Source organism: Oncorhynchus keta, chromosome 5 (assembly GCF_023373465.1).
Source record: "Oncorhynchus keta strain PuntledgeMale-10-30-2019 chromosome 5, Oket_V2, whole genome shotgun sequence".
NCBI lineage: Eukaryota > Metazoa > Chordata > Actinopteri > Salmoniformes > Salmonidae > Oncorhynchus > Oncorhynchus keta.
This window is the reverse complement of record NC_068425.1, coordinates 33,411,420-33,432,052: the sequence shown is the minus strand read 5'-3', so window position 1 is coordinate 33,432,052 and position 20,633 is coordinate 33,411,420. Positions and strand designations below refer to the sequence as shown.

The following is a 20,633-nucleotide window of genomic DNA, read 5'->3' as shown; positions in this document are numbered from 1 at the left end:
ACACCCACACACACACAAACACACACCTATATACACACACACGCACACAAACACACACACAAAACATCTCTAATTTTGTCTCTGTCTATCTCTCTACCCCTCTCTCATTCTGTATCGCTCTGCCCCTTTCTCATTCTGTATCTCTCTACCCATCTGTCATTCTGTCTCTCTAATTCTGTTTCTGTCCCTCTGTCTCACTCTCTAATTCTGTCTCTGCCCCTCTCTGTTTTTCACTCTACCCCTCTCGGTCTCTCTCTCTCTACCCCTCTCTCATTCTCTCTCTCTAATTATGTCTCTGTCCCTCTCTGTCTTTCTCTATACCCCTCTCTCATTCTCTCTCTCTACCCCTCTCTCATTCATTCTCTCTCTCTAATTCTGTCTCTGTCCCTCTCGGTCTCTCTCTCTACCCCTCTCTCATTCTCTATCTCTAATTATGTCTCTGTCCCTTTCTCTCTCTCTTTCTTTGCTATAGGTGAAATTAGCCCTTGCATATATACTGTGATAGTGTGTGTGTGTGTGTGTGTGTGTGTGTGTGTGTGTGTGTGTGTGTGTGTGTGTGTGTGTGTGTGTGTGTGTGTGTGTGTGTGTGTGTGTGTGTGTGTGTGTGTGTGTGTGTGTGTGTGTGTGTGTGTGTGTGTGTGTGTGTGTGTGTGTGTGTATGTGCATGCGCGCGCGTTCAAGCTCCAATAATAATGATCATGGTGGTTTTGTTATCGAGGTCCAAGGTTCTGTATGGCTACGTCTTTACCGTGGATACACGACTCCACATTTGATTAGATACCACAGCTCTGTGTGGGTGGGTGCTGGTGCCAGTGTGTGTATGACAGAGTGGACAGTGTCAGAAGGGCTAAGAGCTTATCAGTGATGGTCCGCACAGCAGAGTTCTAGAATACTAGACCGTTGGCTTTCATACTTTATGAATTCTCAGTGTGGCTGAAGACATTTCTGCAGCCGTCACCACAATGAAATGTGTAGGAGCTTTGTACACGGAGATGCTTTGGTTGAGAATTTGTGGGAGGTTCATGTTCAGGCTGTGTTCCTTGCAGATGGTTATCGCAGAGCAAGATCCAATATTCTGCATTGTTGGTTAAGTAAGCATTTCACTGCGCATGTGACAAATAAAATTTGATTTGATTTGATTTGATGTCACTATGGGACTCCGGACTATCACGACTCAGCTGCTTTGGACTCTGAACTGAACTGTGCTTTAGTGTCTAAAGTGTGTGTGTGACAGAGTGGTCAGTGCCAGAGCAGCAGCAGGTATAGGCTACTGTGAAGGACTGAACACTGGGGGAATGTGCCATAGCTGGTACCCACCCACCTAGGGACCAGGCAAACAACAGATGCTCCTACACAGGGGGAGTTGCTGATTCAGAGATGACCTTAACATATGCGTGTGTGTGTGTGTGTGTGTGTGTGTGTGTGTGTGTGTGTGTGTGTGTGTGTGTGTGTGTGTGTGTGTGTGTGTGTGTGTGTGTGTGTGTGTGTGTGTGTGTGTGTGTGTGTGTGTGTGTGTGTGTAAGCTTGGGAGAGACAGGCTTCTGATCATGAAACCCCCCTATAAAAATGTGGAAAGACAATCTATGTGAAATGTTTGCTTGATCTCTTAACCATGTGTACACATGGCTAGGGTCATGTTAACGCAGTCTGTATGGATTGCCAATACACAGTACTGAAATCAGGGGGGTTGCCCAACCGGGACTCGGACCTACAACCTTCTGGCTGTGAGGCAGTCATGCTATCCACAGTATCAGTGATGTTCATGTTATACCACGGCTGGGGGGGGGGCTTACGACCTCCCAGGCCCTTCAAAAAATGGTTGTGTTGTCATCTCTAGCTTCAAACTGAAATTCATGATAAGACTGAACTGAAAAGGGAATTGAGCCCAACCCTGGTAAACATGTAGATGACCTTGACCTTGTCGACATTACAAACACGTTGGTTTACAAAAAGGTGTCCTTTCGACACATCAATGGAAATTTGACTTGGCTGTTGCATTGGTTAGGTCCACATTCTCCCTGCTTACTGACACTACATGACACTAACAGACGCCTTCACCCAAGGAGACTTACAGTACAGCGAGTGCATACATTTGAAGTATACTATGTGATTCAGGGCGGCAGGTGGTTTTACCTCTAGTGGTTAGAGCGTTGGGCCAGTAACCGTAAGGTTGCCAGATCGAATCCCTGAGCCGATGAGGTAAAAATCCGCCTTTCTGCCCCTGAACAGGCAGTTAACCCACTGTTCCTAGTCCGTCCTTGTAAATAAGAATTTGTTCTTAACTGACTTGCCTCGTTAATTAAAGTTAAATAAGAAATAATAATAATAAATGATTTGGGAATTGAACCCTTGTTGTTGTTAACACAATGCTCCTTCTTCCAACTGAGCACCACAGGGTTCAATGCTCCTTCTTCCAACTGAGCACCACAGGGTTCAATGCTCCTTCTTCCAACTGAGCACCACAGGGTTCAATGCTCCTTCTTCCAACTGAGCACCACAGGGTTCAATGCTCCTTCTTCCAACTGAGCACCACAGGGTTCAATGCTCCTTCTTCCAACTGAGCACCACAGGGTTCAATGCTCCTTCTTCCAACTGAGCACCACAGGGTTCAATGCTCCTTCTTCCAACTGAGCACCACAGGGTTCAATGCTCCTTCTTCCAACTGAGCACCACAGGGTTCAATGCTCCTTCTTCCTGAGCACTGAACTGCACCACAGGGTTCAATGCTCCTTCTTCCATGCACCACAGGGTTCAATTCCTTCTTCCAACTGAGCACCACAGGGTTCAATGCTCCTTCTTCCAACTGAGCACCACAGGGTTCAATGCTCCTTCTTCCAACTGAGCACCACAGGGTTCAATGCTCCTTCTTCCAACTGAGCACCACAGGGTTCAATGCTCCTTCTTCCAACTGAGCACCACAGGGTTCAATGCTCTTCCAACTTCTTCCAACTGAGCACCACAGGGTTCAATGCTCCTTCTTCCAACTGAGCACCACAGGGTTCAATGCTCCTTCTTCCAACTGAGCACCACAGGGTTCAATGCTCCTTCTTCCAACTGAGCACCACAGGGTTCAATGCTCCTTCTTCCAACTGAGCACCACAGGGTTCAATGCTCCTTCTTCCAACTGAGCACCACAGGGTTCAATGCTCCTTCTTCCAACTGAGCACCACAGGGTTCAATGCTCCTTCTTCCAACTGAGCACCACAGGGTTCAATGCTCCTTCTTCCAACTGAGCACCACAGGGTTCAATGCTCCTTCTTCCAACTGAGCACCACAGGGTTCAATGCTCCTTCTTCCAACTGAGCACCACAGGGTTCAATGCTCCTTCTTCCAACTGAGCACCACAGGGTTCAATGCTCCTTCTTCCAACTGAGCACCACAGGGTTTCAATGCTCCTTCTTCCAACTGAGCACCACAGGGTTCAATGCTCCTTCTTCCAACTGAGCACCACAGGGTTCAATGCTCCTTCTTCCAACTGAGCACCACAGGGTTCTTCCAATGAGCACCACAGGGTTCAATGCTTCTTCTTCAACTGAGCACCACAGGGTTCAATGCTCCTTCTTCCAACTGAGCACCACAGGGTTCAATGCTCCTTCTTCCAACTGAGCACCACAGGGTTCAATGCTCCTTCTTCCAACTGAGCACCACAGGGTTCAATGCTCCTTCTTCCAACTGAGCACCACAGGGTTCAATGCTCCTTCTTCCAACTGAGCACCACAGGGTTCAATGCTCCTTCTTCCAACTGAGCACCACAGGGTTCAATGCTCCTTCTTCCAACTGAGCACCACAGGGTTCAATGCTCCTTCTTCCAACTGAGCACCACAGGGTTCAATGCTCCTTCTTCCAACTGAGCACCACAGGGTTCAATGCTCCTTCTTCCAACTGAGCACCACAGGGTTCAATGCTCCTTCTTCCAACTGAGCACCACAGGGTTCAATGCTCCTTCTTCCAACTGAGCACCAGCACCACAGGGTTCAATGCTCCTTCTTCCAACTGAGCACCACAGGGTTCAATGCTCCTTCTTCCAACTGAGCACCACAGGGTTCAGGGTTCAATGCTCCTTCTTCCAACTGAGCACCACAGGGTTCAATGCTCCTTCTTCCAACTGAGCACCACAGGGTTCAATGCTCCTTCTTCCAACTGAGCACCACAGGGTTCAATGCTCCTTCTTCCAACTGAGCACCACAGGGTTCAATGCTCCTTCTTCCAACTGAGCACCACAGGGTTCAATGCTCCTTCTTCCAACTGAGCACCACAGGGTTCAATGCTCCTTCTTCCAACTGAGCACCACAGGGTTCAATGCTCCTTCTTCCAACTGAGCACCACAGGGTTCAATGCTCCTTCTTCCAACTGAGCACCACAGGGTTCAATGCTCCTTCTTCCAACTGAGCACCACAGGGTTCAATGCTCCTTCTTCCAACTGAGCACCACAGGGTTCAATGCTCCTTCTTCCAACTGAGCACCACAGGGTTCAATGCTCCTTCTTCCAACTGAGCACCACAGGGTTCAATGCTCCTTCTTCCAACTGAGCACCACAGGGTTCAATGCTCCTTCTTCCAACTGAGCACCAACAGGGTTCAATGCTCCTTCTTCCAACTGAGCACCACAGGGTTCAATGCTCCTTCTTCCAACTGAGCACCACTGAGGGTTCAATGCTCCTTCTTCCAACTGAGCACCACAGGGTTCAATGCTCCTTCTTCCAACTGAGCACCACAGGGTTCAATGCTCCTTCTTCCAACTGAGCACCACAGGGTTCAATGCTCCTTCTTCCAACTGAGCACCACAGGGTTCAATGCTCCTTCTTCCAACTGAGCACCACAGGGTTCAATGCTCCTTCTTCCAACTGAGCACCACAGGGTTCAATGCTCATTCTTCAATGCTCCTTCTTCCAACTGAGCACCACAGGGTTCAATGCTCCTTCTTCCAACTGAGCACCACAGGGTTCAATGCTCACCACAGGGTTCAATTCTTCCAACTGAGCACCACAGGGTTCAATGCTCCTTCTTTCTTCCAACTGAGCACCACAGGGTTCAATGCTCCTTCTTCCAACTGAGCACCACAGGGTTCAATGCTCCTTCTTCCAACTGAGCACCACAGGGTTCAATGCTCCTTCTTCCAACTGAGCACCACAGGGTTCAATGCTCCTTCTTCCAACTGAGCACCACAGGGTTCAATGCTCCTTCTTCCAACTGAGCACCACAGGGTTCAATGCTCCTTCTTCCAACTGAGCACCACAGGGTTCAATGCAAACTGAGCACCACAGGGTTCAATGCTCCTTCTTCCAACTGAGCACCACAGGGTTCAATGCTCCTTCTTCCAACTGAGCACTCAACTGAGCACCACAGGTTCAATGCTCCTTCTTCCATTCTTCTAACTGAGCACCACAGGGTTCAATGCTCCTTCTTCCAACTGAGCACCACAGGGTTCAATGCTCATTCTTCCAACTGAGCACCACAGGGTTCACAGGGTTCAATGCTCCTTCTTCCAACTGAGCACCACAGGGTTCAATGCTCCTTCTTCTTCCAACTGAGCACCACAGGGTTCAATGCTCCTTCTTCCAACTGAGCACCACAGGGTTCAATGCTCCTTCTTCCACCACAGGGTTCAATGCTCCTTCTTCCAACTGAGCACCACAGGGTTCAATGCTTCCTTCTTCCAACTGAGCACCACACCACAGGGTTCAATGCTCCTTCTTCCAACTGAGCACCAATGCAGGCACCACAGGGTTCAATGCTCCTTCTTCCAACTGAGCACCACAGGGTTCAATGCTCCTTCTTCCAACTGAGCACCACAGGGTTCAATGCTCCTTCTTCCAACTGAGCACCACAGGGTTCAATTCTCCTTCTTCCAACTGAGCACCACAGGGTTCAATGCTCCTTCTTCCAACTGAGCACCACAGGGTTCAATGCTCCTTCTTCCAACTGAGCACCACAGGGTTCAATGCTCCTTCTTCCAACTGAGCACCACAGGGTTCAATTCTCCTTCTTCCAACTGAGCACCACAGGGTTCCATTCTCCTTCTTCCAACTGAGCACCACAGGGTTCAATGCTCCTTCTTCCAACTGAGCACCACAGGGTTCAATGCTCCTTCTTCCAACTAAGCACCACAGGGTTCAATTCTCACTAGATTTCAGTTTCTTGTTTTTCTTTTATAGAATTGTAAAGCCACTTTGGGTCCTTGAAGAGCGCTACATACCATGTGTAATTATTACTATTGCTACTAACTTTGTCCCTCTCTCTTCCTCTGCTCTTCACCAGAATCCTAGAAAAGCGTCAGCCCAATGGGGAGACCATCGAGCTTTCGGCCGAGGGCCGCCCAGAGCTTGTGGAGGAGAAGGAGATGCCCGTGGTGGACTGCACCTGCTTCGGCCTTCCCCGTCGCTACATCATCGCCATCCTCTCAGGCCTGGGCTTCTGCATCTCCTTCGGCATCCGCTGCAACCTGGGCGTGGCCATCGTCAGCATGGTCAACGACCACACCGTCTGGAAGGGTAACAAGGAGGTCCTGGTGGTGAGGCACACTGTTCTGGCACTTACACTCACAATTCTATTTTCTTCCTGCACTCTTAGAGAAAAAAGGTGCTATCTAGAACCTAAAAAGGTTCATCGGCTGTCCCCATAGGAGAACCCTTTAAAGAATCGTTTTCGGTTCCAGGTAGAACACTTCTGGTTCCAGGTAGACCTCATTTGGAAAAAGGTTCTACCTGGAACCGAAACAGTCTTACATGGAACCAAAAAGGGCTTTCCTTTATAGGACAGCCGAAGAACCCTTGTGGAACATTTTTGTCTAAGACTGTAGTTCTGACTTTGCTGATGTCTGCTTTAATGAGGAAAACATGTACTTACTACGACTGTCTGCTTTAATGAGGAAAACATTTACTTACTCCGACTGTCTGCTTTAACGAGGAAAACATTTACTTACTACGACTGTCTGCTTTAATGAGGAAAACATTTACTTACTACGACTGTCTGCTTTAACGAGGAAAACATTTACTTACTACGACTGTCTGCTTTAATGAGGAAAACATTTACTTACTACGACTGTCTGCTTTAACGAGGAAAACATTTACTTACTATGACTGTCTGCTTTAACGAGGAAAACATTTACTTACTACGACTGTCTGCTTTAATGAGGAAAACATTTACTTACTATGAGTGTCTGCTTTAACGAATCAAATGTAAATGGCTGAAAAAGGGAGGCTCTTTGAAGTGACCGGTGGTTCTATGTGGCACTCTTTCTTCTCAAAGAACCATTTTCTTGAAGAGGGTTTTTCCCTTCTTTCTTCGCTGTCTGAATGGTAGCAAATAACCTTGCTAGCTAGTGTTGTGGGAAGAGGAGGGTTGGGGTCAGGTCAGGGGGTCAGGTCAGGTCAGGGGGAGGGCTGGCTACAGGCCACAACAAAGGTTGTAATTTTGGGCTTGGAGGCTCATAGGGTGTGTAACCTAACGCAGCAGGTGTAAAATAAATACCTGAGCGGCGTCCACACATCCATTTTTCAGGGGGAAAGCAAGCTAGGTTGAAGATACTGTATCAATGAGAACCGCATACTTCCGGTTGTTTCCGACCTCGCTGAGGGTGGAGTGTGTCCAAGCTTTATTTTTGTGCAGAGGAAGAAGAACACTGTCAATGGACAATGTACTTTGACTTGAAAATACTTGTTTATAATCACAATCAGCACCTTTTGAAGTGTAGCCTTTATCAAGATGCTTGGGAAGCTAACACAAGTCTTCAGGTCTCAGGCAAGGTTTCTCATCACTCAAGCATTATTTAACGAACCCACTCCGCTACACATCCGTAGTCATGGGTTGTGTTCATTAGGACACGCAACAGAAAAACGTAATCAAAAATGTTCTGCAACTGAAAATCTAAATGAGCGTTTCTTATTGTACAAATCCAGGTAGTCCTTTGCTCCCAGATGGTCTTCTTCCGTTTGGTGCCTTATGAGCACAACCATGGTCTCTCCTCCTCTTTCTCTCCCCCCAGGCAGCACAGTTCAGCTGGGATCCAGAGACCGTGGGGATGATCCACGGGTCCTTCTTCTGGGGATACATCGTCACACAGATTCCCGGAGGTTTTATATGTCAGAAATATAAAGCTAACAAGTAAGTACATTTTAGGATACATCGTCACAACAGATTCCTGGAGGTCTCATATGTCAGAAATACTAAGCTAACCAGTATGTCCGTTTTAGCTTTGGGATGATTATTCCTGTATTGATTGACTGATTTCCGTATTGTATGTCAATACCTTTCCTCAAACGTGTCGGAGGTCAACTTTTTTACTACTAGGATTCATTTGACTAAAGTATACATTATATTTGACTCAAATATACATTATAGTTGACCTAACTATACATTATATTTGACTAAAATAAACATTCTATTTTACTAGAGTATACATTATATTTGACTTAAGTATACATTCTATTTTACAAAAATGTACATTATATTTTACTAGAGTAAACATATTTGACTAAAGTATACGTTATATTTTACTAAACTATACTGTATATTTTACTAGAGTATACTTATATTTTACTAAAGTTGACATTATATTTACTAAAATATACATTATATTTTACTAAACTATACATTATATTTTACTAGAGTATACATTATATTTGACTAAAGTGTACATTATTTTGACTAAAATATACATTCTATTTTACTAGAGTATACATTATATTTGACTAAAGTATACTAAAATATACATTATAGTATGGCTGCGGATGTTGCCTCAATCAAAAAGTTATGTATTCATTTTTACTAATGAAGTATAGACGGAGCCCTTATAGTCAAGGGTTTCCATCAGACATTTTGAACTGCTACCAAGGTTGGGACAGTCTCATCAATAACACCAAAGACATTTCTCTCAGGATTAATTACATGTTGATATCAGTCAAATGAAATGAAAACCAGCTCATGAATTGAAATCTTTATAGAATTTAAATATTTTATCTTCATAGAAAATATTTGCCAATAATTACTTCCTGAATTAAACTAAATTGAAAATGAATCTGACCCCTAATGAACCATGGTCTCTATTGCTCTCAGTGGTTGAAATGGAGGCAGGTCTCTATAGCTCTCAGTGGTTGAAATGAAGGCTGGTCTCTATAGCTCTCAGTGGTTGAAATGGAGGCAGGTCTCTATAGCTCTCAGTTGTTGAAATGAAGGCTGGTCTCTATAGCTCTCAGTGGTTGAAATGGAGGCAGGTCTCTATAGCTCTCAGTGGTTGAAATGAAGGCAGGTCTCTATAGCTCTCAGTGGTTGAAATGGAGGCAGGTCTCTATAGCTCTCAGTGGTTGAAATGGAGGCAGGTCTCTATAGCTCTCAGTTGTTGAAATGAAGGCTGGTCTCTATAGCTCTCAGTGGTTGAAATGGAGGCAGGTCTCTATAGCTCTCAGTTGTTGAAATGAAGGCTGGTCTCTATAGCTCTCAGTGGTTGAAATGAAGGCTGGTTGTGTTTGTCTCTGACTGTTTCTGTCTTGGTGTGTTTCAGCGTGTTTGGCTTCGCCATAGTGGCCACATCCACTCTCAACATGCTGATTCCATCTGCTGCTCGTACACACTACAGCTGTGTCATACTAGTCAGGATATGCCAAGGCCTCGTCGAGGTACTTAGAGTGCATCTGTCTCTCTCTCTCTCTCTGTGTGTGTGTGTGTGTGTGTGTGTGTGTGTGTGTGTGTGTGTGTGTGTGTGTGTGTGTGTGTGTGTGTGTGTGTGTGTGTGTGTGTGTGCGTGCGTGCGTGCGTGCGTGCGTGCGTGCGTGCGTGCGTGCGTGCGTGCGTGCATGTGTTGAATATTATGTTTGGATATTTACTGTGTGCATCACTTCATTACTTCCCTATAGGGCGTATCTTACCCAGCATGCCATGGGATCTGGGCCAAATGGGCCCCGCCTCTAGAGAGAAGTCGACTGGCCACAACAGCATTCTGTGGTAAGATACTAAAACAAATGGATTTAAACATCCTCTCACGCTCTCCCTCCCCTTTTCTCTCTCTTAATAAACCACACAATGAATGAATGAATTTCCCCCCGGGGATAATAAAGACTACTCTACACATTACTGGATCCAACCATTTGTGATGTTACTTGATGTTCTTGTCAAGAGGGTAGCTAAGATGTGCTTATAAACAACCTCAACATTATAGTAAAGTTCCTATTGGTAATATCCCAAATAAATCTAGTGCAGCACATTGTCTTCCTACATACTGTATGCATGCATTCCACAGGAGGTTGGTGGTACCTTAATTGTGGAGGACGGGTTTGTGGTAATGGCTGGAGTGGAATGGATGGAATGGTATCAAATACATGCCATTCCATTCGCTATATTCCAGCCTTTATTATGAGCCGTCCTCCCCTCTACAGCCTCCATTGATGCATTCTCAGCTGCAGGAAGTGTATGTAGCCCTTTAAACTCCAGGGTCCTTCTCTTTCAACTGCTACCATGGTTATGCTTTTTAAATGTCTTCTCCTTCAACTGCTACCATGGTTATGCTTTTTAAATGTCTTCTCTTTCAACTGCTACCATGGTTATGCTTTTTAAATGTCTTCTCTTTCAACTGCTACCATGGTTATGCTTTTTAAATGTCTTCTCCTTCAACTGCTACCATGGTTATGCTTTTTAAATGTCTTCTCTTTCAACTGCTACCATGGTTATGCTTTTTAAATGTCTTCTCTTTCAACTGCTACCATGGTTATGCTTTTTAAATGTCTTCTCTTTCAACTGCTACCATGGTTATGCTTTTTAAATGTCTTCTCTTTCAACTGCTACCATGGTTATGCTTTTTAAATGTCTTCTCTTTCAACTGCTACCATGGTTATGCTTTTTAAACGTCTTCTCTTTCAACTGCTACCATGGTTATGCTTTTTAAATGTCTTCTCTTAGAAACATTTCCGTTTGTCCCTGTCCACATACAGTATGTAACGGGTTATAACTGTAATGCTGTGAATCAGTGGAGGCTATTGAGGGGAGGACGGCTCATAAAAATGTCTTAAACGGAGCGAATGGAATGGCATCAAGCACATGGAAACCATGGAAACCATATGTTTGATGTATTTGATACCATTCCACCCATTCCGCTCCAGCCATTACCACGAGCCCATCCTCCCCAATTAAGGTGCCACCAACCTCCTGTGCTGTTACTTTTCATAGACATTGACAATGAACAGGACTTGTCAATGTGTAAACATTAGTGAAGCCTCCTTATCAGTTTAGGAGGCAGTGTAATCTTTTCTAGCAAAGAGCTAATTAACTGTTCTTACTGTAAGTTAATTGTTTCCCTCCACAGTTAGTTGGCTAGGTCAGCTAGTTAGTTAGTTAGTTAGTTAGTTAGTTAGTTAGTTAGTTAGTTAGTTCGTTAGTTGGCTAGGTTAGTTCATTAGCTTGCTAGCTAATCTCGAAACCCAGAACCAAATATTGCGTGAGCTAGCTAGCTATTGCTACTGACTTTGATTGTGGGTGCTGAGGTGTTCAGATCTGGCCTGACGGAGGCATTACACAACAACAATAGAAACACCATATTTCTGTGTCTTGCTCTTTCTTTGTGTCACAGGTTCCTATGCGGGAGCTGTGGTGGCCATGCCTCTTGCTGGGGTGTTGGTTCAGTATGTAGGGTGGCCTTCAGTCTTCTACGTCTATGGTGAGTAAAAACCAACCCGGGCAGTACCGAGTTTAACTGTCTCATCACCATACAGGTCCCCTAAGATAAACCCCAGCAAGCTTAGCCTAGTGGTTAGAGCGTTGGACCGGAAGGTTGCAAGTTCAAATCCCAGAGCTGCCCCTGAACAGGCAGTTAACCCTCTGTTCCTAGGCTGTTCTTAACTGACTTGCCTAGTTAAATAAAGGTAAAATATTTTTTTTTACAGTGGGTGGCCCCTGCTCAGCTGCCTACTGCCCATGACCCAGTGTTGGTAGCCCAGACTATTGAAAGTGGTATGCTGACTACTCAGTTAGCCAGTGCTAGCCTCCTTTGGGGAGCTAGCGGTATAGCACCAGTTCATAGGAGGAGAGCGGTAGAGACATGGGTCTTGCTGAGCTTGCTGGGTATTTTTTCTGTGACAATGACATCCAAACTGACACAATTTATGTTATTGCAAACATGTCATCACTGTAGTGTACTGTAGAGACCATTCTCCCTACCCTACCTCTCTCCTCCTCTCTCTCTTCTTTACCTCTCTACCTCTCTCCTCCTCTCTCTCCCCCTTTACCTCTCTACCTCTCCCCTCCTCTCTCTCCTCTTTACCTCTCTACCTCTCTCCTCCTCTCTCTTCTTTACCTCTCTTCTCTCCTCCTCTCTCTCCCCCTTTACCTCTCTACCTCTCCCCTCCTCTCTCTCCTCTTTACCTCTCTCCTCCTCTCTCCTCCTCTCTCTCCCCACTTTACCTCTCTACCTCTCTCCTCCTTTCTCTCTCCTTTCTCTCTCCTCTTTACATCTACCTCTCTCCTCCTTCTCCTCTTTACTTCTCCTCTTTACATCTCTTCCTCTTTCCTCCTCTCTCCTCTTTATCTCTCTACCTCTGTCATCCTCTCTCTCCCCCTTTACCTCTCTGCTCCTCTCTCCCTCTCCCTCCCTCTCCCAGGCAGTTTTGGGATAGCATGGTATCTCTTCTGGATCCTGGTGTCGTATGAAAGCCCGGCAGCCCACCCCACTATCACCCCTGAGGAGAGGAAGTACATTGAGGAAGCCATCGGAGAGTCAGCAGGTTTTGCCAATCCTCTACAGGTAATCACAAAGACGCATGAAACATTTTATTTCAAATAAACTGCACTGTCTCTCACACACACACTCCACCACTTTTCTTTTTGCTTGTGACTTGTGCACACACACACACACGCACGCATGCACGCACGCACGCACGCACGCACACACACACACACACACACACACACACACACACACACACACACACACACACACACACACACACACACACACACACACACACACACACACACACACACACACGCATGTACACACGCACACACACACACACACACACACACACACACACACACACACACACACACACACACACACACACACACACACACACACACACACACGCACACGCGCAAACACACAAACACACACACCACATCCCTCTATAATTTCACTTTTTTTGCTGTGTGAGGGCTGGTGAGGACTGTGAGCACAACCATCTCTCATTCCTCCTTGTTGCAGAAATTCAAAACCCCGTGGAGAGCATTCTTCACGTCCATGCCGGTGTACGCCATTATCGTAGCCAACTTCTGCAGGAGCTGGACTTTCTACCTGCTTCTCATCAGCCAGCCGGCCTACTTTGAGGAAGTGTTTGGCTTTGAGATCAGCAAGGTGAGACAGAGTTTTAATTATGAATTAACCCCTATCCCCCATCCCCTAGCCCCTAGCCCCTATCCCCTAGCCTAGCCCCTATCCCCAAGTGTAGCCCCTTATCCCTAGCCTCTATCCCCTATCCCCTAGCCTAGCCTCTATCCCCTAGCCCCTATCCCCAAGTGTAGCCCCTTATCCCTAGCCTATATCCCCTAGCCTATATCTCCTAGCCTAGCCCCTAACCACTAGCCTATATCTCCTAGCCTCTATCTCCTAGCCTAGCCCCTAACCCCTAGCCTCTATCCCCTATCCCCTAGCCTAGCCTCTATCCCCTAGCCCCTAGCCTATCCCCTAGCCTCTATCCCCTAGCCTATCCCCCAGCCCTAAACCTCTAGCCCCTATCCCCTAGCCTCTATCCCATAGCCCCCCTAACCTCTATCCCATAGCCCCTATCCCCTAGCCCTAGTCCCTATCCCCTAGCCCCTAGTCCCTAAACCCCTAGCCCCTATCCCCTAGCCTATCCCCTAGCCTCTATCCCCTATCCCCTAGCCTATATCCCCTAGCCTCTATCTCCTAGCCTAGCCCCTATCCCCTAGCCTCTATCCCCTATCCCCTAGCCTAGCCTCTATCCCCTAGCCCCTAGCCTATCCCCTAGCCTCTATCCCCTATCCCCTAGCCTCTATCCCCTAGCCTAGCCCCTATCCCCTAGCCTATCCCCAACCTAGCCCCTATCCCCTATCCTCTATTTTTTTTTTTTATTTTACCTTTATTTAACCAGGCAAGTCAGTTAAGAACAAATTCTTATTTTCAATGACGCCTAGGAACAGTGGGTTAACTGCCTGTTCAGGGGCAGAACGACAGATTTGTACCTTGTCAGCTCGGGGGTTTGACCTTGCAACCTTGCAGTTACTAGTCCAACGCTCTAACCACTAGGCTACCCTGCTAGCCCCTAGCCTAGCCCCTATCCCCAAGCGTAGCCCCTATCCCCAAGCCTAGCCCCTATCCCCTAGCCTAGCCCCTATCCCCTGGCCCCTAGCCCCTAGCCCCTGTCCCCAAGCCTAGCCCCTATCCCCTAGCCCCTAGCCCCTAGCCCCTATCCCCTAGCCCCTATCCCCTAGCCCCTAGCCCCTAGCCTAGCCCCTATCCCCTAGCCCATCCCCTAGCCCCAAGCCCCTAGCCTATCCCCTAGCCCCTATCCCCTAGCCTAGCCCCGAGCCTAGCCCCTATCCCCAAGCGTAGTCACTAGCCCCTAGCCTAGCCCCTAGCCCCTAGCCTAGCCCCTATCCCCAAGCGTAGCCCCTATCCCCTATCCCCTAGCCTAGCCCCTATCCCCTAGCCTAGCCCCTAGCCTAGCCCCTATCCCATGGCCTCTAGCCCCTAGCCTATCCCCTATCCCCTACCCTAGCCCCTAGCCTAGCCCCTAACCCCTTTCCCCAAGCCCCTAACCTAGCCCCTGTCCCCAAGCGTAGCCCCTATCCCCTAGCCTAGCCCCTATTCCCTATCCCCTAGCCTAGCCCCTATCCCCTGACCTCTAGCCCCTATCCCCTAACCAAGCCCCTATCCCCTATCCCCTATCCCCTGACCTCTAGCCCCTATCCCCTAACCTATCCCCTAGCCCCTATTCCCTAACCAAGCCCCTATCCCCTATCCCCTAGCCTAGCCCATAGCCCCTAGCCCCTATCCCCTATCCCCTAGCCCCTAGCCCCTATCCCCTATCCCCTAACCTATCCCCTATCCCCTATTCCCTAACCAAGCCCCTATCCCCTATCCCCTAGCCTAGCCCATAGCCCCTATCCCCTATCCCCTAACCCACATATGTCAGAGTCAAGGCCCGCGGGCCACATCCGCCCGCGAGAAGGTTTTTTACGGCCCCTGGGATGATCTTGATTTATTATTAGAACCGGCCCGCAGACCGCCGCAAGCCGGCAGCCCGCAGATCTTTTACACGCACCAATACTACATTTCCCACAATGCAACGGTGACGCACCGAGCAGTAGGCTGCTTCATTTCAATATTTATTGGCACAGCAGTTGTCAGCATCACAGTAAAATTAACTTTCAGATACCCATCAAAAATGGCAAAACGGAGGGTGGACACTGAGAACCGGGGTTTCAAACAAGGTGGGAGTCGGAGTATTTGTTCACGGAGGTAGCTGGAAAACCTGTGTGTCTTCTGTGTGGAGAAAGTGTGGCGGTACTGAAAGAGTATAATCTGAGACGACATTATGAAACGAAACACGCGGACAAAAACAAGAATATGGACATGGAACAAAGGCTACAAAAGGCAGAGGAATTAAAACGAGGCCTCAAATCTCGACAGGCTCTGTTCAAAAAAGCCAAATCACAAGGCCAGGCTGCTGTCAAGGCCAGTTTTATTTTGGCAGAAGAGATCGCTAAATCAGCCCGGCCATTTACGGAGGGGATTTCATCAAAAACTGCATGATTAAAGTTTGTGACGAAGTTTGCCCAGAAAAAAGGCAACTCTTTTTAAATGTGAGTCTGAGCAGAAACACCATTGCCGAGAGAGTAGACCAGTTGTCCATCAATCTAAAAGAGCAGCTTGTGAAAAAGGGAAAAGATTTCATTGCATATTCCTTGGCTGTGGATGAGAGCACCGACATTTCTGACATTGCCCAGTTGTCAATTTTCATCCGCGGAGTGGACTCCAGCCTAAGCGTGACAGAGGAGTTTTTGGCTTTACGTCCTATGCATGGCACAACTACGGGGCATGATTTGTATGAAGAGGTGTCAAGATGTGTAAATGAGATGGAGCTGCCTTGGGAAAAACTTGTGGGTTTGACAACCGACGGAGCACCTGCGATGTGTGGACACAGGAGCGGACTGGTGGCGAAGATACGGGAAAAGATGCAAGAGGAAAACGCGACAGGTGAGCTGACAGCTTATCATTGTATCATACACCAGGAAGCGTTGTGCGGTAAAGCCTTGAAAATGGAGCATGTAATGAGCATCATCACGCGCACAGTTAACTTTATCAGAGCCAAAGGTTTGAATCACCGCCAGTTCAAGGCATTTCTGACGGAGTTAGAAACGGAGCATGGTGATTTGCCTTATCACACAGAGGTGCGATGGCTAAGCCAGGGAAAGGTGCTTCAAAGATGTTTCGAGCTTCGTGAGGAGATTTGTCTGTTCTTGGACAGCAAAGGGAAAGACACAACACAACTCCGAGACGAAATGTTTCTGTGTGAAATGGCTTTTCTGTGTGACATTACGAGTCATCTGAATGCAATGAACTTGCAGCTGCAGGGTCGGGATCGTGTCATCTCTGATATGTACAGTACAGTGAAGGCATTTAAAACCAAACTGACTCTGTGGGAGACGCAGATGCGGAAAGAAAATTTGAGCCACTTTCCCAGCTGCCAGACCATGAAAGAGAAGCTCTCTACCAGTGCGTTCCCGAGCGCACAGTTGGCTGATAAAATAGGTATGCTTGCCGCTGACTTTCCGCCGATTTGCTGACTTTGAAGCACAAAAAGCAGGTTGGAACTGCTCGGTAACCCATTTGCTGTTGACGTGGAAAGCTCACCACCAAACCTCCAAATGGAGTTGATTGACCTCCAATGCAATGATGCACTGAGGGCAAAATATGCGGCAGTGGGTGCTGCGGAGTTCGCCCGTTTCCTCCCGACACAATGCCCCAGCTGCGCATCCAGGCTGCTCAAACGTTGTCTATGTTTGGCAGCACATACCTGTGTGAACAACTGTTTTCTTTGATGAACTTGAACAAAACATCACACAGAAGTCGACTTACTGCTGAACACCTCCACTCAATTCTGAGGATTTCCTCAGCTCAGAGCCTTACCCCGAACATTGATGAACTTGTGGAAAAGATGGGACACCACCAAGTATCACCCTCAACCTCAAACAAGTGAACATTACTGTGCAATCACATATTTAGAGTTTTTACTCAGTTCAAGTTTAAAAGTTAAAGTTTAATATTTGTTTTCACTGCATGTTACTTCTCCTTAAACAAAGTGTTGTTTTTGATTAATAGATTTTTGCACTTTATTTTATTGTATTTCAATCCAATTATATTTTAAAAATATTTCAGTTGAGTGGATGATAGAAAATTGCTATTATTGTTTTTTTCTTTGAAGTAAATTTAGCCCACTTTTGCTAAGATAGAAAATATAGGCTACTGATGGTGCCTTGAATACCGGTTTCTTTCATTTAATGTTCATGTTATGGGGATTTTTATATAAAGGAAATTTGTCTTTTGTGTCTGTTGAAAATTAAAGATTACTGACAGAGCCATAAGAAAATATTGCTTTATTTATCTGATCATATTGGAATATATTTGTTAGGTTTTCAGTAGGTTCAATTAGGTTCACTAGACTATATGCGTCATTTAAAAATTTTTCAATGAACATTCGAACAGTCCGGCCCTCGGCTTGTAGCTAAATTTTTTATTTGGCCCTCCGTCCATTTGACTTTGACACCCCTGCCCTAACCTATCCCCTATCCCCTATTCCCTAACCAAGCCCCTATCCCCTATCCCCTATTCCCTAACCTATCCCCTATCCCCTATCCCCTATCCCCTAACCTATCCCCTATCCCCTATTCCCTAACCAAGCCCCTATCCCCTAGCCCCTATCCCCTAACCTATCCCCTATCCCCTATTCCCTAACCAAGCCCCTATCCCCTAGCCCCTATCCCCTAACCTATCCCCTAGCCCCTATTCCCTAACCAAGCCCCTATCCCCTATCCCCTATTCCCTAACCAAGCCCCTATCCCCGCCCCTATCCCCTATCCCCTAGCCCCTATCCCCTATCCCCTCGCCCCTATCCCCTATCCCCTATTCCCTAACCAAGCCCCTATCCCCTATCCCCTATCCCCTATTCCCTAACCAATCCCCTATCCCCTATCCCCTATCCCCTATCCCCTAGCCCCTATCCCCTAACCTATCCCCTAGCCCCTATTCCCTAACCAAGCCCCTATCCCCTAGCCCCTATCCCCTATTCCCTAACCTATCCCCTATCCCCTATTCCCTAACCAAGCCCCTATCCCCTAGCCCCTATCCCCTATCCCCTAACCTATCCCCTATCCCCTATTCCCTAACCAAGCCCCTATCCCTAGCCCCTATTCCCTAACCATAGCCCCTATCCCCTATTCCCTAACCAAGCCCCTATCCCCTATTCCCTAACCTATCCCCTATCCCCTATTCCCTAACCAAGCCCCTATCCCCTATTCCCTAACCAAGCCCCTATCCCCTATTCCCTAACCTATCCCCTATCCCCTATTCCCTAACCAAGCCCCTATCCCCTAGCCCCTATCCCCTATCCCCTAACCTATCCCCTATCCCCTATCCCCTATTCCCTAACCAAGCCCCTATCCCCTAGCCCCTATCCCCTATCCCCTAACCTATCCCCTAGCCCCTATTCCCTAACCAAGCCCCTATCCCCTAACCTATCCCCTAGCCCCTATCCCCTAACCTATCCCCTAGCCCCTATCCCCTAACCTATCCCCTATCCCCTAACCTATCCCCTATCCCCTATCCCCTAGCCCCTAGCCCCTATCCCCTAGCCCCTATCCCCTAACCTATCCCCTAGCCCCTATCCCCTAACCAAGCCCCTATCCCCTATCCCCTAACCTATCCCCTATCCCCTAACCTATCCCCTAGCCCCTATTCCCTAACCAAGCCCCTATCCCCTATCCCCTATTCCCTAACCTAGCCCCTATCCCCTATTCCCTAACCAAGCCCCTATCCCCTAGCCCCTAGCCCCTATCCCCTATCCCCTATCCCCCCCTATTCCCTAACCAAGCCCCTATCCCCTAGCCCCTATCCCCTATCCCCTCCATCCCCTATCCCCTATTCCCTAACCCAGCCCCTATCCCCTAGCCCCTATCCCCTATCCCCTATCCCCTATCCCCTAGCCCCTATCCCCTAGCCCCTATCCCCTATCCCCTATTCCCTAGCCCCTATCCCCTATCCCCTATCCCCTATCCCCTATCCCCTATCCCCTATCCCCTATCCCCTATTCCCTAACCTATCCCCTATCCCCTAACCTATCCCCTATCCCCTATTCCCTAACCAAGCCCCTATCCCCTAGCCCCTATCCCCTAACCTATCCCCTATCCCCTATTCCCTAACCAAGCCCCTATCCCCTATCCCCTATCCCCTAGACTATCCCCTATCCCCTAACCTATCCCCTATCCCCTAGCCCCTATCCCCTATCCCCTATCCCCTATCCCCTATCCCCTATCCCCTATTCCCTAACCAAGCCCCTATCCCCTAGCCCCTATTCCCTAACCAAGCCCCTATCCCTAGCCCCTATCCCCTATCCCCTATCCCCTATCCCCTATTCCCTAACCAAGCCCCTATCCCTAGCCCCCCCTATCCCCTATTCCCTAGCCCCTATCCCCTATCCCCTATCCCCTATTCCCTAACCAAGCCCCTATCCCCTATCCCCTTTCCCCTATTCCCTAAAAAAGCCCCTATCATGTTTACATTTACAAAGCAAGTGAAATAGATAATAAACTAAAGTGAAATAAACAATCAAAAATTAACATTAAACATTACACTGATACATTTCAAATGTCATATTATGGCTATATACAGTTTTATATTGATGTGAAAAAAGTACAAAAGGAAAAATAAATCAACATAAATATGGGTTGTGGTGTTTGTTCTTCACTGGAAGACCTTTTCTTGTGGCAAAATGTCACAAATCTTGCTGCTGTGATGACACACTGTGGTATTTCACTCAGTAGATATGGGAGTTTAGAAAAATTGAGTTTATTTTGGAATTCTTTGTGGGTCATTGTGATCTGAGGGAATATGTGTCTCTAATATAGTCATACATTTGGCAGGAGGTTAGGAAGTGCAGCTCAGTTTCCACCTCATTTTGTGGGCAGTGTGCACATAGCCTGTTTTCTCTTGAGAGCCAGGTCTGCCTACGGCGGCCTTTCTCAATAGCAAGGCTATGCTCACTGAGTCTGTACAGTACATAGTCAAAATGTATGTCAGTCACAGTGGTCAGGTATTCTGCCACTGTGTACTGTGTTTAGGGACAAATAGCATCCCAGTTTGCTCTGTTTTTTGGTAAATTCTTTCCAATGTGTCAAGTAATTATCTTTTTGTTTTCTCATGATCCGGTTTGGTCTAATTGTGTTGCTGTCCTGGGGATCTGTGGGGTCCTTTTTTGTTTGTGATGGCTTTGTTATAGAAGGTTGGGGAATCGCATAGTTTTAGGTTGAATTTAACAACTATTTTCTGGATTTGGATAATTAGGGGGTATCATCCTAATTCTTTTCTCCATGCATTGTTTGATGTTTTACGTTGTACACAGAGGATGTTTTTGC

The 20,633-nt window shown here is 47.2% G+C and overlaps 1 protein-coding gene across 1 annotated transcript in view; it reads left to right on the top strand.

Annotated features, from left to right (window-relative positions):
* Positions 1-20,633, top strand: part of LOC118380186 (vesicular glutamate transporter 1-like) — a 69,285-nt gene that overhangs the window by 32,618 nt on the left and 16,034 nt on the right. The window contains exons 2-8 of the mRNA XM_052519657.1: positions 6,258-6,510; positions 7,984-8,102; positions 9,499-9,613; positions 9,851-9,938; positions 11,557-11,643; positions 12,584-12,726; positions 13,186-13,335. Of these exons, the coding sequence (XP_052375617.1) occupies positions 6,258-6,510; positions 7,984-8,102; positions 9,499-9,613; positions 9,851-9,938; positions 11,557-11,643; positions 12,584-12,726; positions 13,186-13,335 (955 nt within the window). The remainder of the gene's footprint in view (positions 1-6,257; positions 6,511-7,983; positions 8,103-9,498; positions 9,614-9,850; positions 9,939-11,556; positions 11,644-12,583; positions 12,727-13,185; positions 13,336-20,633) is intronic.